The sequence below is a fragment of the Adiantum capillus-veneris genome, chromosome 26 (genome assembly GCF_014529385.1).
Source record: "Adiantum capillus-veneris isolate H3 chromosome 26, ASM1452938v2, whole genome shotgun sequence".
NCBI classification, from domain to species: Eukaryota; Viridiplantae; Streptophyta; class Polypodiopsida; order Polypodiales; family Pteridaceae; genus Adiantum; species Adiantum capillus-veneris.
In genome coordinates this window covers 72,199,706-72,211,717 of record NC_140956.1, presented here as the reverse complement: position 1 = coordinate 72,211,717, position 12,012 = coordinate 72,199,706, and the positions used below count along the sequence as shown (strand labels likewise).

Genomic DNA, 12,012 nt, shown 5'->3' with positions numbered 1-12,012 from the left:
CCTTCCATTGTAGAATATGGTTACATTTCAAGATGGTGATGATGTATCACATTTGATGGATAATGAGCAAAATAAAAAAACTACCTTGACAGAATGGTTTGTTGCAAATCAAAACTATCCAGAAGCAAATAGCTTCACATATACTGACTTTCCAAATGGTTGGGTATGGAATAAAAGTCGAAAGACATGGTCTCCACGACAACAGGGTGTTTCTATTGGGAGAATGTATAATATTGTCCCTATTGTTGGTGAGGTTTATTACCTACGAATGCTTCTCAATATTTGCAAGGGATGTAAGTCTTTTGAAGACTTGCGGATGTATTATGGTCACATTTATGATACATACAAGGAGGCATGTATAGCTAGAGGATTATTGCAAGATGATGAAGAATGGTCACTTTGCCTCCAAGAGGCATCTTTTTTTTCAAAATGCAATGCAGTTGAGACAACTGTTTGCAATCACATTAGACTTTTGTGATCCACTTCATCCGGTTGCTCTTTGGGACAGGTTTTGTATTGAATTTTGTGAGGACTATGTTTATGCCCTAAGGATGCGTATTTCGTATGCAAGCGTGCGATTTGATGTGGCAAAAAATCAAGCTTTGCTTCATATAGAATGCTTTTTGCAATAACATGGCAAGAGGCTTTGCGATTATATGTTGCCTGCAATAGACTCAACAATGGTATCCTTAAGTGAAAATGGTGCTATGGCTGAAGAAACAATGTTCAACGTTGATGAACAGTGTAGTATAGCAGATTGTATGGAGACTTCCTTAAATGAGGATCAACAAGATGCTTACCACCAAGTGCTACAAGCTGTTGACACACATTTAGGGAAGGTATTTTTCCTAGATGGTCCTGGTGGCTCAAGAAAAACTTACTTATATAATGCACTTCTTTCACGAGTGCGAGGAAGTTGTAGAGTTGCTCTTGCATGTGCATCCTCGGGTATTGCAGCTTTGCTTTTGAGTGATGTAAGAACTGCTCATTCTAGGTTTAAGATACCTTTGGAGCTTCACTTTGAAGCAACTTACAATATAAAGGTAAATAGTCAACTTGCAGAACTTCTAAGGAATGCAGCTTTACTTATATGGGATGAAGCTCCCATGACACATCGCTATGCATTTGAAGCAGTGGACAGAACTTTAAGAGATATTATGCAGCGAGATACTTTGTTTGGTGGAAAAGTCATTTTGCTTGGAGGTGACTTTCGACAAATACTACCTGTTGTACCAAAAGGTAGTCGTACAGACATTGTAAATGCTTCGTTGTGTCATTCTCACATATGGAAATATACGAAGATATTGAGGCTTACTAGAAATATGCGTATACTTGATTGCGGTTCAAATTCACTTCAACAAAGTTTTTCCCGTTGGGTGCTTGATATTGGCAATGGGGTTATGGATGATGGAGGAGATTTAGACAGAGTCAAAATACCTTCACACATGATGCTTCCAGGAAATAGTTTGGCAGATCTTCTAAGCTTTATATATGGAGATTTGTGTCATGTGCAAGATCATGCAACTTTTTTCAGAGATCGAGCAATACTTGCTCCGCGGAATAAAGAGGTGGATTAATGACTATGCATTGCAAAGAATGCATGGAGATTGCAAAGAGTATTTGAGTGCAGATTCAATTTGTATGTCAAAGGAAAACACACATTTGTACACAATTGAATATCTTAATAGCCTTACTCTTGGTGGTGGTTTTCCACCTCATGCTTTAGTCTTGAAAGAAAATGCTCTTATCATGTTGCTGCGAAATTTGGATCCAAGACGTGGATTATGCAACGAAACCAGATTGATATGCAAGCAATTTCATCATAAGGTAATTGAGGCAGAGATAGTTACAGGATCGAATATTGGAGAGAGAGTTTTTCTTCCAAGGATTGACTTTATTATTGGAAACCAACAAGGGCTTCCATTTCAAATGAAGCGTCGTCAGTTTCCAATCAGGCTTGCTTTTGGGATGACTATCAACAAAGCACAAGGACAAACAATTGGAATTCTTGGTCTATATCTTGCATCATCGATCTTCTCTCCTGGACAGTTGTATGTTGCAATGTCACGTGTACGAAGTGCAGCTTCTATGAGGATTGTTGTCAATACTGAAAACACTCAAGCGGAGTGTTACTACACTCCAAACATTGTATTCAAGGATGTTTACAACTAGCAAGCTCATAACAATAAGTTCAAATTGACATTGTGGCTCTCACTTAAAGTCAGACACACTTGATGTTAAATTTTATTCATATCTCTTAGATCAAAGTATTGCCCACAGATGGATCCTCGACGCAGTGCCTCCTATGTAGTGGGTCACATCACTGAATTCATTCGAGGTATTTATCTTATTTTTTAAATTAGTTTATTACCTTGACCTATTATTTTCTTGAGAAGATTGGCTTATACATTGACTTACTCTGTTGAAGATCCACCGCAATGGAGGGAAAGAGTTCCTGCTATGTTTTTGGTGATCTTATTTTATCAAACTCATATTATACTGTAAGAGTTTTTATATATGGTATATTTGTAGTTTTAAGCTTTTATTGCTCTACATAATTCATGGATGCCTTTGCAGAGATCACTCTTATCGAGGTTTTATCATCGTAGGCGTTTATGAAATGCTATACTTAGGAAGAGATATGTCCATAGAAGTTCTTGGATATTATCATGTTGCCTTTTCTTCGAACCACGAGCATCGTCAAATTCAAGTTAATATTTGGTTTGTGAGTGACGAGAGGCCAGTCAATGCACAACAGGTGGGGGTTGCTGGAGACCACACTACACCATATCGATTGAGGATATTTACTCAAGTTGAAACACCACCCCGTATCTTGCAAAACGTATACAACATAGGTCCTTGGACTTATAGAATCCCTAATGTGGTCTCTCGAAGGCTACACTTTGAATAACTGTTTTGTATTGTCTCTTTGTGAAGTTCTGAAATTTCAAAGTCTTTTGAATTGCTTTCATTCCTCTCTCTCTCTCTCTCTCTCTCTCTTAAATCCTTCACTAAAACAAAAGAAAGAAGGACATGGTTCTCTATGGCATGATCGTCAAAGTCTTCTTTATTCTATTTCATCTTTGTTCCTCTTAAACTTCCAAATCTGTGCTGTTAGAGCAGATAAAGAATGGCACGACACATCATGGTTTCGTACACCCTCAATGATGTACCTACTTATATTAGAGGTATGTAAATGTAAAATCTTATCTTTGTTACTTACTTCTACAAAAAATGAGAACTTTGTGGCCTTTATTTTGTATGTTTACACGTGTTACATTTTTTCTAGATCCTCCATTGTGGAGGGGTCCTGCACATGCTGAGGATATTGTTCGTATTATCGAGGATTTTGAGATCCTTCGATGCGTATAGCTTGAATTTGAATCCATATGACGTTAAATGTGTTGTTACTTTTTATGTATGAATGGTTGGTTGTTATTTTCATTGCAGACTTCAATATTATTGTAGACATTCTGTCTTGGCATTATATGAAGCACGATATTTTAGAAGTGTTGTAGGTTATTATCACATAGAGTTTGATATAGATGATATGCGAATCACTATACGAGAGTTAGGTATGCAACGGCCTCTCAATTGCAACTTTTCATACGGTCCCTATGGAGTGAATGAATGGATGTTTAGAATCTATTCTTTGGGTGAATCACCTCGACGCCTCGATCGCAGTGTTCGACGTGTCGGACTTTGGATCTTGAGAGTTCCAAGTAGAGTGTGTCGTAGGCTCAACTTCTCTAGATAATCAAACACTTTGATCCATTGTCTATGCATGCTAAGTACCATATTTTTTTAGTTATTGGTGGCTTATTGAAGTGGGTTTTTATCTACTAGATAGGTTGATGAGAGAGAGAGAGAGAGAGAGAGAGAGAGAGAGAGAGAGAGAGAGAGAGATTTGCGAATTGCTAATTTAGGTTAACATGGGTCATGATGTATTGGCTATTCTCCCAATTGATATAAGGATGATATATATTTGAAAGTTAAGGAAGAGTACATTTGTCAAGGATATGGTACATGGTGTTGGTGGCATCATTGGGTGTATTCATATGCTGATGGGTGGTATGGAAATTGTGGACGGTTAAGCATTTTACTATGTAAAGTGTCACAAATATTGAGCGAAATAAAATTGATGAGAGTCCTACAAGAACTACATATGGTTGATATTTATTATGTCAATGTTTGTGGTTGTGATATTCAGTTACGAAAGATATATCACAATCACAAATCTTACATTTCAGATGAAGAGTTTGAAATTTTGAAATTAATTGTGAAGTTTATCAATGGGGTATATTGGAGCGATCCTGAACCGTCCAATTATAGAGTAGAATATGAGTCGTTGTAAGCAAAAAAATTGGAATGTTGTAAAGACTTTGACCTAATGAAGCTCTTGACACTTTTTGGCATGGCAATCAGTAATTGAAGTATTTGTATTGTGCTTATACTTTTTTAAAGTGTTTAAGTGGCCATGTTGATCATCTCTCTCTCTCTCTCTCTCTCTCTCTCTCACACACACACACACACACACACACACACACACACACACACACACACACACACATTTTAAGCTTTGAGTACCAATGTTGTTTTCTTTTCTTGCAGCCAATTAAATGGCCCACGAAATTGTGAATATTTTTCCAAGTGTAATTTTTTTTATTATTGATGCCTTTGAAGAAAATTTGTTACCTGCTGAACGGGGATGGCAATGGGTATGGGAAGTGATTGAGAAAAACTACAGTGTTTGGGGGTCATATATAGATGAAGAGTTGGACACGATTTACATCAAGTTGCTTGATCCCTATTTCTTTCCCAACATTAGGCTAATGCTCTTAAAGCAAGAGCTTGGGATGATTCGTCATTACAAGATTTACTTGAGTTGGGTTCAAAAAATAGATTTAAGAGAAGTTTGTAGAGCTCTAGCTCAATATCTTGATCCTGTTGAAGTAGCACGACTAAGAGTGCTATGCAGATATGTTCCTGAGCCTTTTTGGCGATAATGTAAACTATTTTTTTAATGTAAAGTGTGGATCGTGTGTGTGTGTGTGTCATTGAGAATGTATAAAGATACACACACACACACACACTCAAACACATACAGAGTGAGGTGGTAAGAGCGAGTGAGGTAGGCGAGGCGCGCGAGCTAGTTATAGCTAATGACCAATGGAGGGACACCTAACCTTTTGTACTCCTGCTTATGTTGTTCCTCTTCCTCTAGGTTGTTTGTTGCCATTAGCTCATCTTGGCCTACTTTGTGCAAACAACCCCATTGTGGTTCACAAGCTCTTGAACACTGTGAGTTCATCAATAGCTCAAATCAAACACTTGTTCAAAGGGACATATGACATGCAAACATTCATCAATCTTCCTCACGAAGGGTAATACAAGATATCCAAGTGGGTGGGCTCAAGCAGTTGAGCCCAAGACCTTCTTGATATCGAAACAACACCTTATCGTGATGCCAATGAAGATCTCACGACCTTCTTATTCAAAATCCAAGGAAAAACACAAGTTTACCAATCAAAATTCACATTCAATTCCTAATACATATACTGCAAACAATTGAGAGGGTTCAGAAATGGTTCACATTGCAGTTCACATACGGTCCACACTAGAGTCACGTAAGATTGAGGTAACAAGCAGAGCGATAACGGATCATTGTCGCATTTGCGGGAAATTTTTCTAGACAGAGATCAATGTTGGCATCATTGTGGCATATGAACCATGTGAACGCCCAATGACTCAAAAGTTCATATAAATGAACAACGTCGGAGTCAGAAGCCTAATCCAAGTTTGAAAAGGGGCAACTTTAAGCGCAAAAAAATGGGGCCACCGCAACGAGGCGTATAAATAGTGCTTCTCTCGAGTCTTTGGTTTTTACCCGCGCGCCTGTCCTTCTTCTTCAATCACGACAACAACAACTCTTATCGCTCCTTCTGCGCAGGTTTCCATTTCCCCTTTCTTTTCAATCATTTTTTTCTTCCGTCTCAGAGTCGCCATCGCCGCTTCCTCAGTCGACGCCTTCTTTTATTTTGTATTGAGAAGCGCGTTTAGACATTTCGTTCCTGACTGGAGCGTTTTTCCTTTCCCTTCTCAAACTTTGTTCTTTGCAGATTTCAGTTCTAGGTTTGGCATGGACATTGCTTTCAATGAGGAAGACGCAGATCTTGTAGCAGCCTTGCACAACCCCCTTGCAGTAAGTTCCCCTATCGTCCCCTTTCTGACATGATGCTCATTTCTGGGACGTAAGCATCTGATGAAACCCTCTGCATTAATTTTGATTCTGCGTTTTTCCCAATATGGATATTAGTATTGGGAAGCAAGATTAGAAGAATTGCTATTTTACCAGAACAATAGTAATGTCTCTTAAGTCTTTTAGTTCTTCTTAGTCATTTGATTGATTACCTCTGCTATTCGAGTCTCTTACATGTACACAAGGCTTTTCTGAGTTTGTAGTTTGGGTTCTATTGTCATACTTTCATTCGAAATTCAGCAGGTTCGAAGACGAAGTGCAGATTTACACCTGGTAGCTCGCCATCCTGAGGTATATGAGCCATCTGATGACTCTTTTGCACTTGTGGATGCTCTTCTTGCTGAAAAGGTACACCTCAAGGAGCTTCGTCCACGTGTGTGCGTGGAGGTAGGATGTGGTAGTGGCTATGTCATCACGTCCCTCGCACTCCTACTGGGGAACGACAAAGGGAAGGTAGAATACATTGCAACAGATGCAAGCGAGGCAGCCGTAAAAACAACCCTAGCAACTCTGAAGGCTCACAAAGTGGTGGCGAATGTCTATAACACTGATTTGGTATCAGGACTTGAAAAGCGTTTAGCAGGGACAGTTGATGTGCTGATTTTCAACCCTCCCTGCATACCCACTCTTGATGAAGAAGTCGGTGATGATGGGTTGACCTCAGCCTGGGCCGGTGGCACTCAAGGCCGCGTGCTGATAGATCGCATGCTAAAAATAGTGGATTCACTCCTGTCAAGCCGAGGTTGTTTCTATCTTGTCGCCATAACTGCAAACAATCCAGGTGAGATATGCCAGATTATGCAACGCAAAGGATTTGCATCAAGGATTGTCGTCCAGCGCCATACAGAAGAAGAGAGCTTGCATGTGTTGAAGTTTTGGAGAGAAGATTTTGGTCACTCATCAGGTTCAGATAGAGACTCATCACAAACAAATTGTGCATCTACACTCCAAATCATATTGAGTCAGCGCTTGTCTCGCCTGGTTTCTTTCAAGTAGGTGCAGGTCAGGCTATATGGTTTTTTTGGCTTTTAAAGCAGACCCTATCTACTTGCTAACTTATGGATACGGATACGCTTACATGTTTGGTACAAATATCTCTGTATATAAAGCAGGCAATGTTTTCAAAATTTTCATTTGTGCGGTACAATGTTTAGGTGCATGGATCTGTTGCTTGGATATCAATCTGTATCATTCATCATATAGTTTCCCAGTGTTAAATCTATAAGCTGTATAGAAAGGAATTAGTGTGGAGTTGTTATAAGCAATAGTCAAACCTGTGTTTGTGCATGCGAAGATTTTGTATACAGCGCAGCCATACATCTAAAAATTATAGATATAAACTTGTATCTACGCATGTACATACACGCACGTGCCCACACCAGGTTCCAATGCTGTTTACTGACCAATGTAGAAAAGGACAGCCAAAGTTCTCCTGGCATTTTAGAATTATTGTAAGGGATACTATGCAATTGTGTTAAGGTAAAAGTCTCTTAAATGTGTGAGTGTTTGGTTTCTCTTTTTCAATTTGATTGATTTGATTTTAATTAGATACAGATTAGCTACCATAAATATGAGGTGGTAATGTTGCAGGGTATAATTTTTTTTTTTCACTATCAGGACGACATTACCAATTTGGGGGAACCTTACCAATTTGTGGGTTTAGAAACCCTGATTTTATATAAAACACTACCAATGGTTATTTCTGAGATTTTACCAAGCTAAGTGATTCTTTAAAGTTTTTGCTAGGTTTTTCTGGATATGAAGCAGCTCACTAATTTTTCTAAAGGTGCTGCACTTTGAATTGGATGTTGTGGCAATTTTCACCTCTGATCAAACTTATGTTTTGTCTCTGGTAAAAAATAAAATAAAAAATTATATATATTGGCTTTGTAACTTTGTGATATTGGAAGTAGTTAGACGAGGCTCAATGCTGGGATATGACTTTCACTGAACATTGTTGTCCCTCCCATGTTCATGCCAAATTTCTAACTTTAGTTATTGTCCCATGTAATGGTTCTATCATCTTGAACAGCATATATTTGACATAGTTCACATGAACAGAAAAAAGTCATATAGGATATGGTATAGCTTTGTTGAAGTCCCACTCAATCAAATGATAACCTAGTAGTGGAAGAGAGGGCCAAAGAGATTACAATTGCATTGACTGTGTTAGTTGACACAATGGCATTGCAATTTTGTCGATTTTTTATTAGAGTTGGTCGTCAGTTTTTTGCGCAACAAGTTGAAACTTGTTGCGCATGCACACATTGGCTCAATGCCATTTCAAACACATCAATGGGAAAAGTCTTAGGCTTGACCTAAAATGGGGTAAGGAGGTCTTTATGCTAATGGGAGTATTGAAGGGAATTAAATTTGAATTTTAAGTTGTAATTAATCAATATGCCACCCTTTCCTTTGTTGATTGGGCTATTGTGGGTTATTTTCTTTTTGTCTATTGGATTCTATTGTGGCTGTGCATCTTTATACTTTCCAAAGCTGCTATCTTCATACACATCCCAAACAAGTAGTTGTGAGTCATCTCCACCTTTGGAAAGTTATTTTGGTTTTATTTCATAATATCATCTATAAATCAGAGCAATGACATACTTGACAAACTTCTTGAAATTCCTCCATCTCCACCTTACTTGTTCGGACATATCGTCTCACCTTCACCCTCTCCTCTTTTCTTTCTAAACCTGCAGCGGCTTTTTGCTTCATCCTCAAAAGGCCTTGAGCTTCCATTGCTCTCTCTCTCTCTCTCTCTCTTTGTTGCATGGTCAAAATGTAGTATTGGAAAATCCATATGGATTTTGCTCTCAGAAAATGAATCGGTTGATCCCGCCTTTTGGACCATGGAAATTGTTTCAAAAGGGAAGGTTGATCCCGCCTTTTGGACCATGGAAATTGTTTCAAAAGGGAAGGTGTTTCGACACCTGGGGTTCTTTTTCCTTTCCGAGCCGGGTGAAGGTGGTCAATTCAATTATGCTCCCTTACAAAGCGTTCAACAAGCCTTCACTTAAGCTAGCCAAGTGAAACTGGAAAGAGTTCTTAAAACCGGTGAAAAGATTCTTATGGAAAAACATTACTAAAGACTTGACACCTTGGAAGTGTGTAAGATGGAATTCTATGGCTAGACCTCTTCAACAAGGCATTATTGGGATCCTTAACCCTCACATTCATACGGAGGCCCAATGTGCCAAGTTTATGGTAGCATTTACGAAGCAAGACCAGGCATGAGCAATCATGATGAAAGCCTTGATAGACATTGCCAAGATATGTTTGAATGGCGGACAATGGAAAAGGTTGGAGGTACACGACAAGTTGTTTGCCCCTCGGTGGATAACCTTGAAACTTGGTGGCACAACGTGCGGACTAGTTTGTAAATGCAAGAGAGTAAGAGAGGCCTTGGAATGGTGGGAATTAACTATGTACTTTCACAACTGTATTACTCATTGGTCCCCTTAGCTATCTAAGACAATAGCATGATTTTGAATCCATTCTAGAAGGAAATCACCAGAAAGGTCAATAATGAAGGACTTCGATGACTAGGCCAAGTTTGGGATAGCAAAAATAGAAGTTGGGTTAAAACGGATTAATTGGACTCTCGATTCCACCTAAGCGGGGTTGAAAGTTTGCTTGCCAGTAGAGCTTTGGAATGGCTAGATAAAGATGGGCTGCCCTCTTGCGAATGCAGTTTTGAGTGGAAGGTTTGGTGTGGCCCAATGACATACATTTCTATAAATTGAAAACCTAAGGTTGTGTACAACACTCTTATGATACTGACATATTGGTTTTTTCCCTTGAATAAGCAATGGGGCAAGCAATGAAAAGAATCAAGATGGGTGTCAATCAGTAAGAACATCTAGTGCCCTCTTTTGCCTCCTGAGATGAAGGTGTTTGGAAGGTGCTTTGGGGGCCTTACCTACGGGCGTGAAGATTCATGCCAGAGGTATTGGTCTTGACAAATGCACACATTGCAGAACAGCCAGAGAGGACCTTCTCCACTAATTCAAGGAGTGCTCGATGGTTAGTGGCTTGCCAAGAAATATTTGCAAATGGGTGCAAAAGACTTGGAGGATTGATTTCTTCAAGAAACGATCTCCTATTGGGTGGGATGTTTTTCAAGAACCATGCACTGCTTATTGGCACACAAGTTGTCAGATTTTACTACTTCAAACAAGTGTGGAGGGCAAGGAACTGTCAAGTGTTCGAGAACGCCCTGGAAACTGCTAGATTCTTTGAGATCATACAAAAAATCAGGGAAGCATTTTGTGCCATAGGGAAATGCATGAACTCTGATGGGTGGTATAGGGCTATTGATGCCGCAATGATTGGTCATTGACAAAGTAAAGGTCTCTTATTACGTGTCGCGGGGTGGCTCCCCTGTCAACCGATGTACCTATAGTTATTGAAGAGACGTCATGGCTCGGCTCGAGTATGACTTGAATTTGTAATTTTCTAGTAACTCTAATATAATTCACTCACAATTGGGAGTTTTGCAAAAATAAAAATTTTAAAAAAAATCTGCTCACAGTTGTAACGCAAAAAAGGAAAAGAGATAAGGTTGAATTTACACGATCGAGAAAGATAAGCAAGCATTTCCAATTTATAAGAGCCCCAAGGGATTCACTAGTTAAAGTAATGAGATGTTGTCATGTGCATGCACCGAATGCTTATTATTTTCTCACTATATACGAGACCATGTTTTGTTAAAAGCACCTTCTCCAAGTGGTACCATATGATAATCGTCATTGATTCTTATGAAATTAAAACTAAGGCGGGGTTCACATTGAAGAGGCGAAAGAAACACTCCAAAAGGTGTTTTTTTCGGGTGGAAGAGTTACAGAATGCACACTTCCGCCACCCATTTCTTCACATGGAAGGTGAAAGAAAAGGTGACTATTTTCTTCCATTATCTACTATGAACATTGGGCGGCGGCGTAACAAAGAGTGAAAGGAAGAAGCATTTACCAATTGCATCAATAACCATAGTACAAACCATTGCATAAAATTTTATTAAATTGAGGCAAGTATACCAAAAAATTATTAAACCATTCATCTATAATTTTTTTATTTTTGGAAATATTTAATCTCACAACTAGAGGTGTTTTGGGAATTTTTGGAGATATTTAGTTTCACAACTAGATTTGAAGGGCATTTTGGGAATTTATGAGAAAATATTTTGGGAGCGGTTGTATTGGAATTAAAATATTGGAAATTTTAATCTCAAAACTAGAGGTGTTTTGGGAATTTTGAAAAATTTGAAGGGCATTTTGGGAATTTATGAGATTAAAATTTCCAATATTTTAAGCTCAAAAATTTTAATATTTTGAGATTAAAATATTGGAAATTTTAATCTCAAAACTAGAGGTGTTTTGGGAATTTTGAAAAATTTGAAGGGCATTTTGGGAATTTATGAGAAAATATTTGGGAGCGGTTGTATGCTTTTTTTTTTCCCCTAAACATTAAGCACTAACGCTAGGGGGTGAAAATGGAAGGGTGGGTTGCCAATGTGGAGGACGAAAGTGGTATTTGGGGGGGGGGGGGGGGGGCGACAAAGCATGGTTTTTCTTCCATGCATTGGTAGCTTGCACACAACTTTTCCACCACGCATTGTGAACGGGTCATCTGACGTGTGCTTCCGCGATTGGCTGCCAACAAGGTCTTCTTTGCTGCCGTCGCCCACTGTGAACCTGCACTAAGAATGTAGATAGAGCATGTGAGGATTTGTTTTCCTTATCCAAGAGTGGATA

General features: G+C 38.9%; 2 protein-coding genes across 3 annotated transcripts; both read left to right on the top strand.

The window, feature by feature from the left end:
- The first annotated feature begins 680 nt into the window (after positions 1 to 680).
- On the top strand, positions 681 to 1,577 carry LOC147423643 (ATP-dependent DNA helicase PIF1-like). The gene has a single exon (XM_086501504.1). It carries the CDS (start codon positions 681 to 683, stop codon positions 1,575 to 1,577), a length of 897 nt encoding a protein of 298 aa, XP_086357630.1.
- Positions 1,578 to 5,860: 4,283 nt separating this feature from the next.
- LOC147423642 (uncharacterized) lies at positions 5,861 to 7,406 on the top strand. Of its 2 annotated transcripts, none has more exons than XM_086502041.1 (3): positions 5,861 to 5,950; positions 6,120 to 6,202; positions 6,503 to 7,406. In XM_086502041.1, the coding sequence occupies exons 2-3, from the start codon at positions 6,140 to 6,142 to the stop codon at positions 7,253 to 7,255; spliced, it is 816 nt and encodes a 271-aa protein (XP_086358167.1). In that variant the 5' UTR covers positions 5,861 to 5,950; positions 6,120 to 6,139; the 3' UTR covers positions 7,256 to 7,406. The 2 variants fall into 2 exon arrangements, with proteins under 2 accessions (XP_086358167.1, XP_086358166.1); XM_086502040.1 differs by having other exon boundaries at positions 5,862 to 5,950; positions 6,500 to 7,406.
- Positions 7,407 to 12,012: the final 4,606 nt, after the last annotated feature.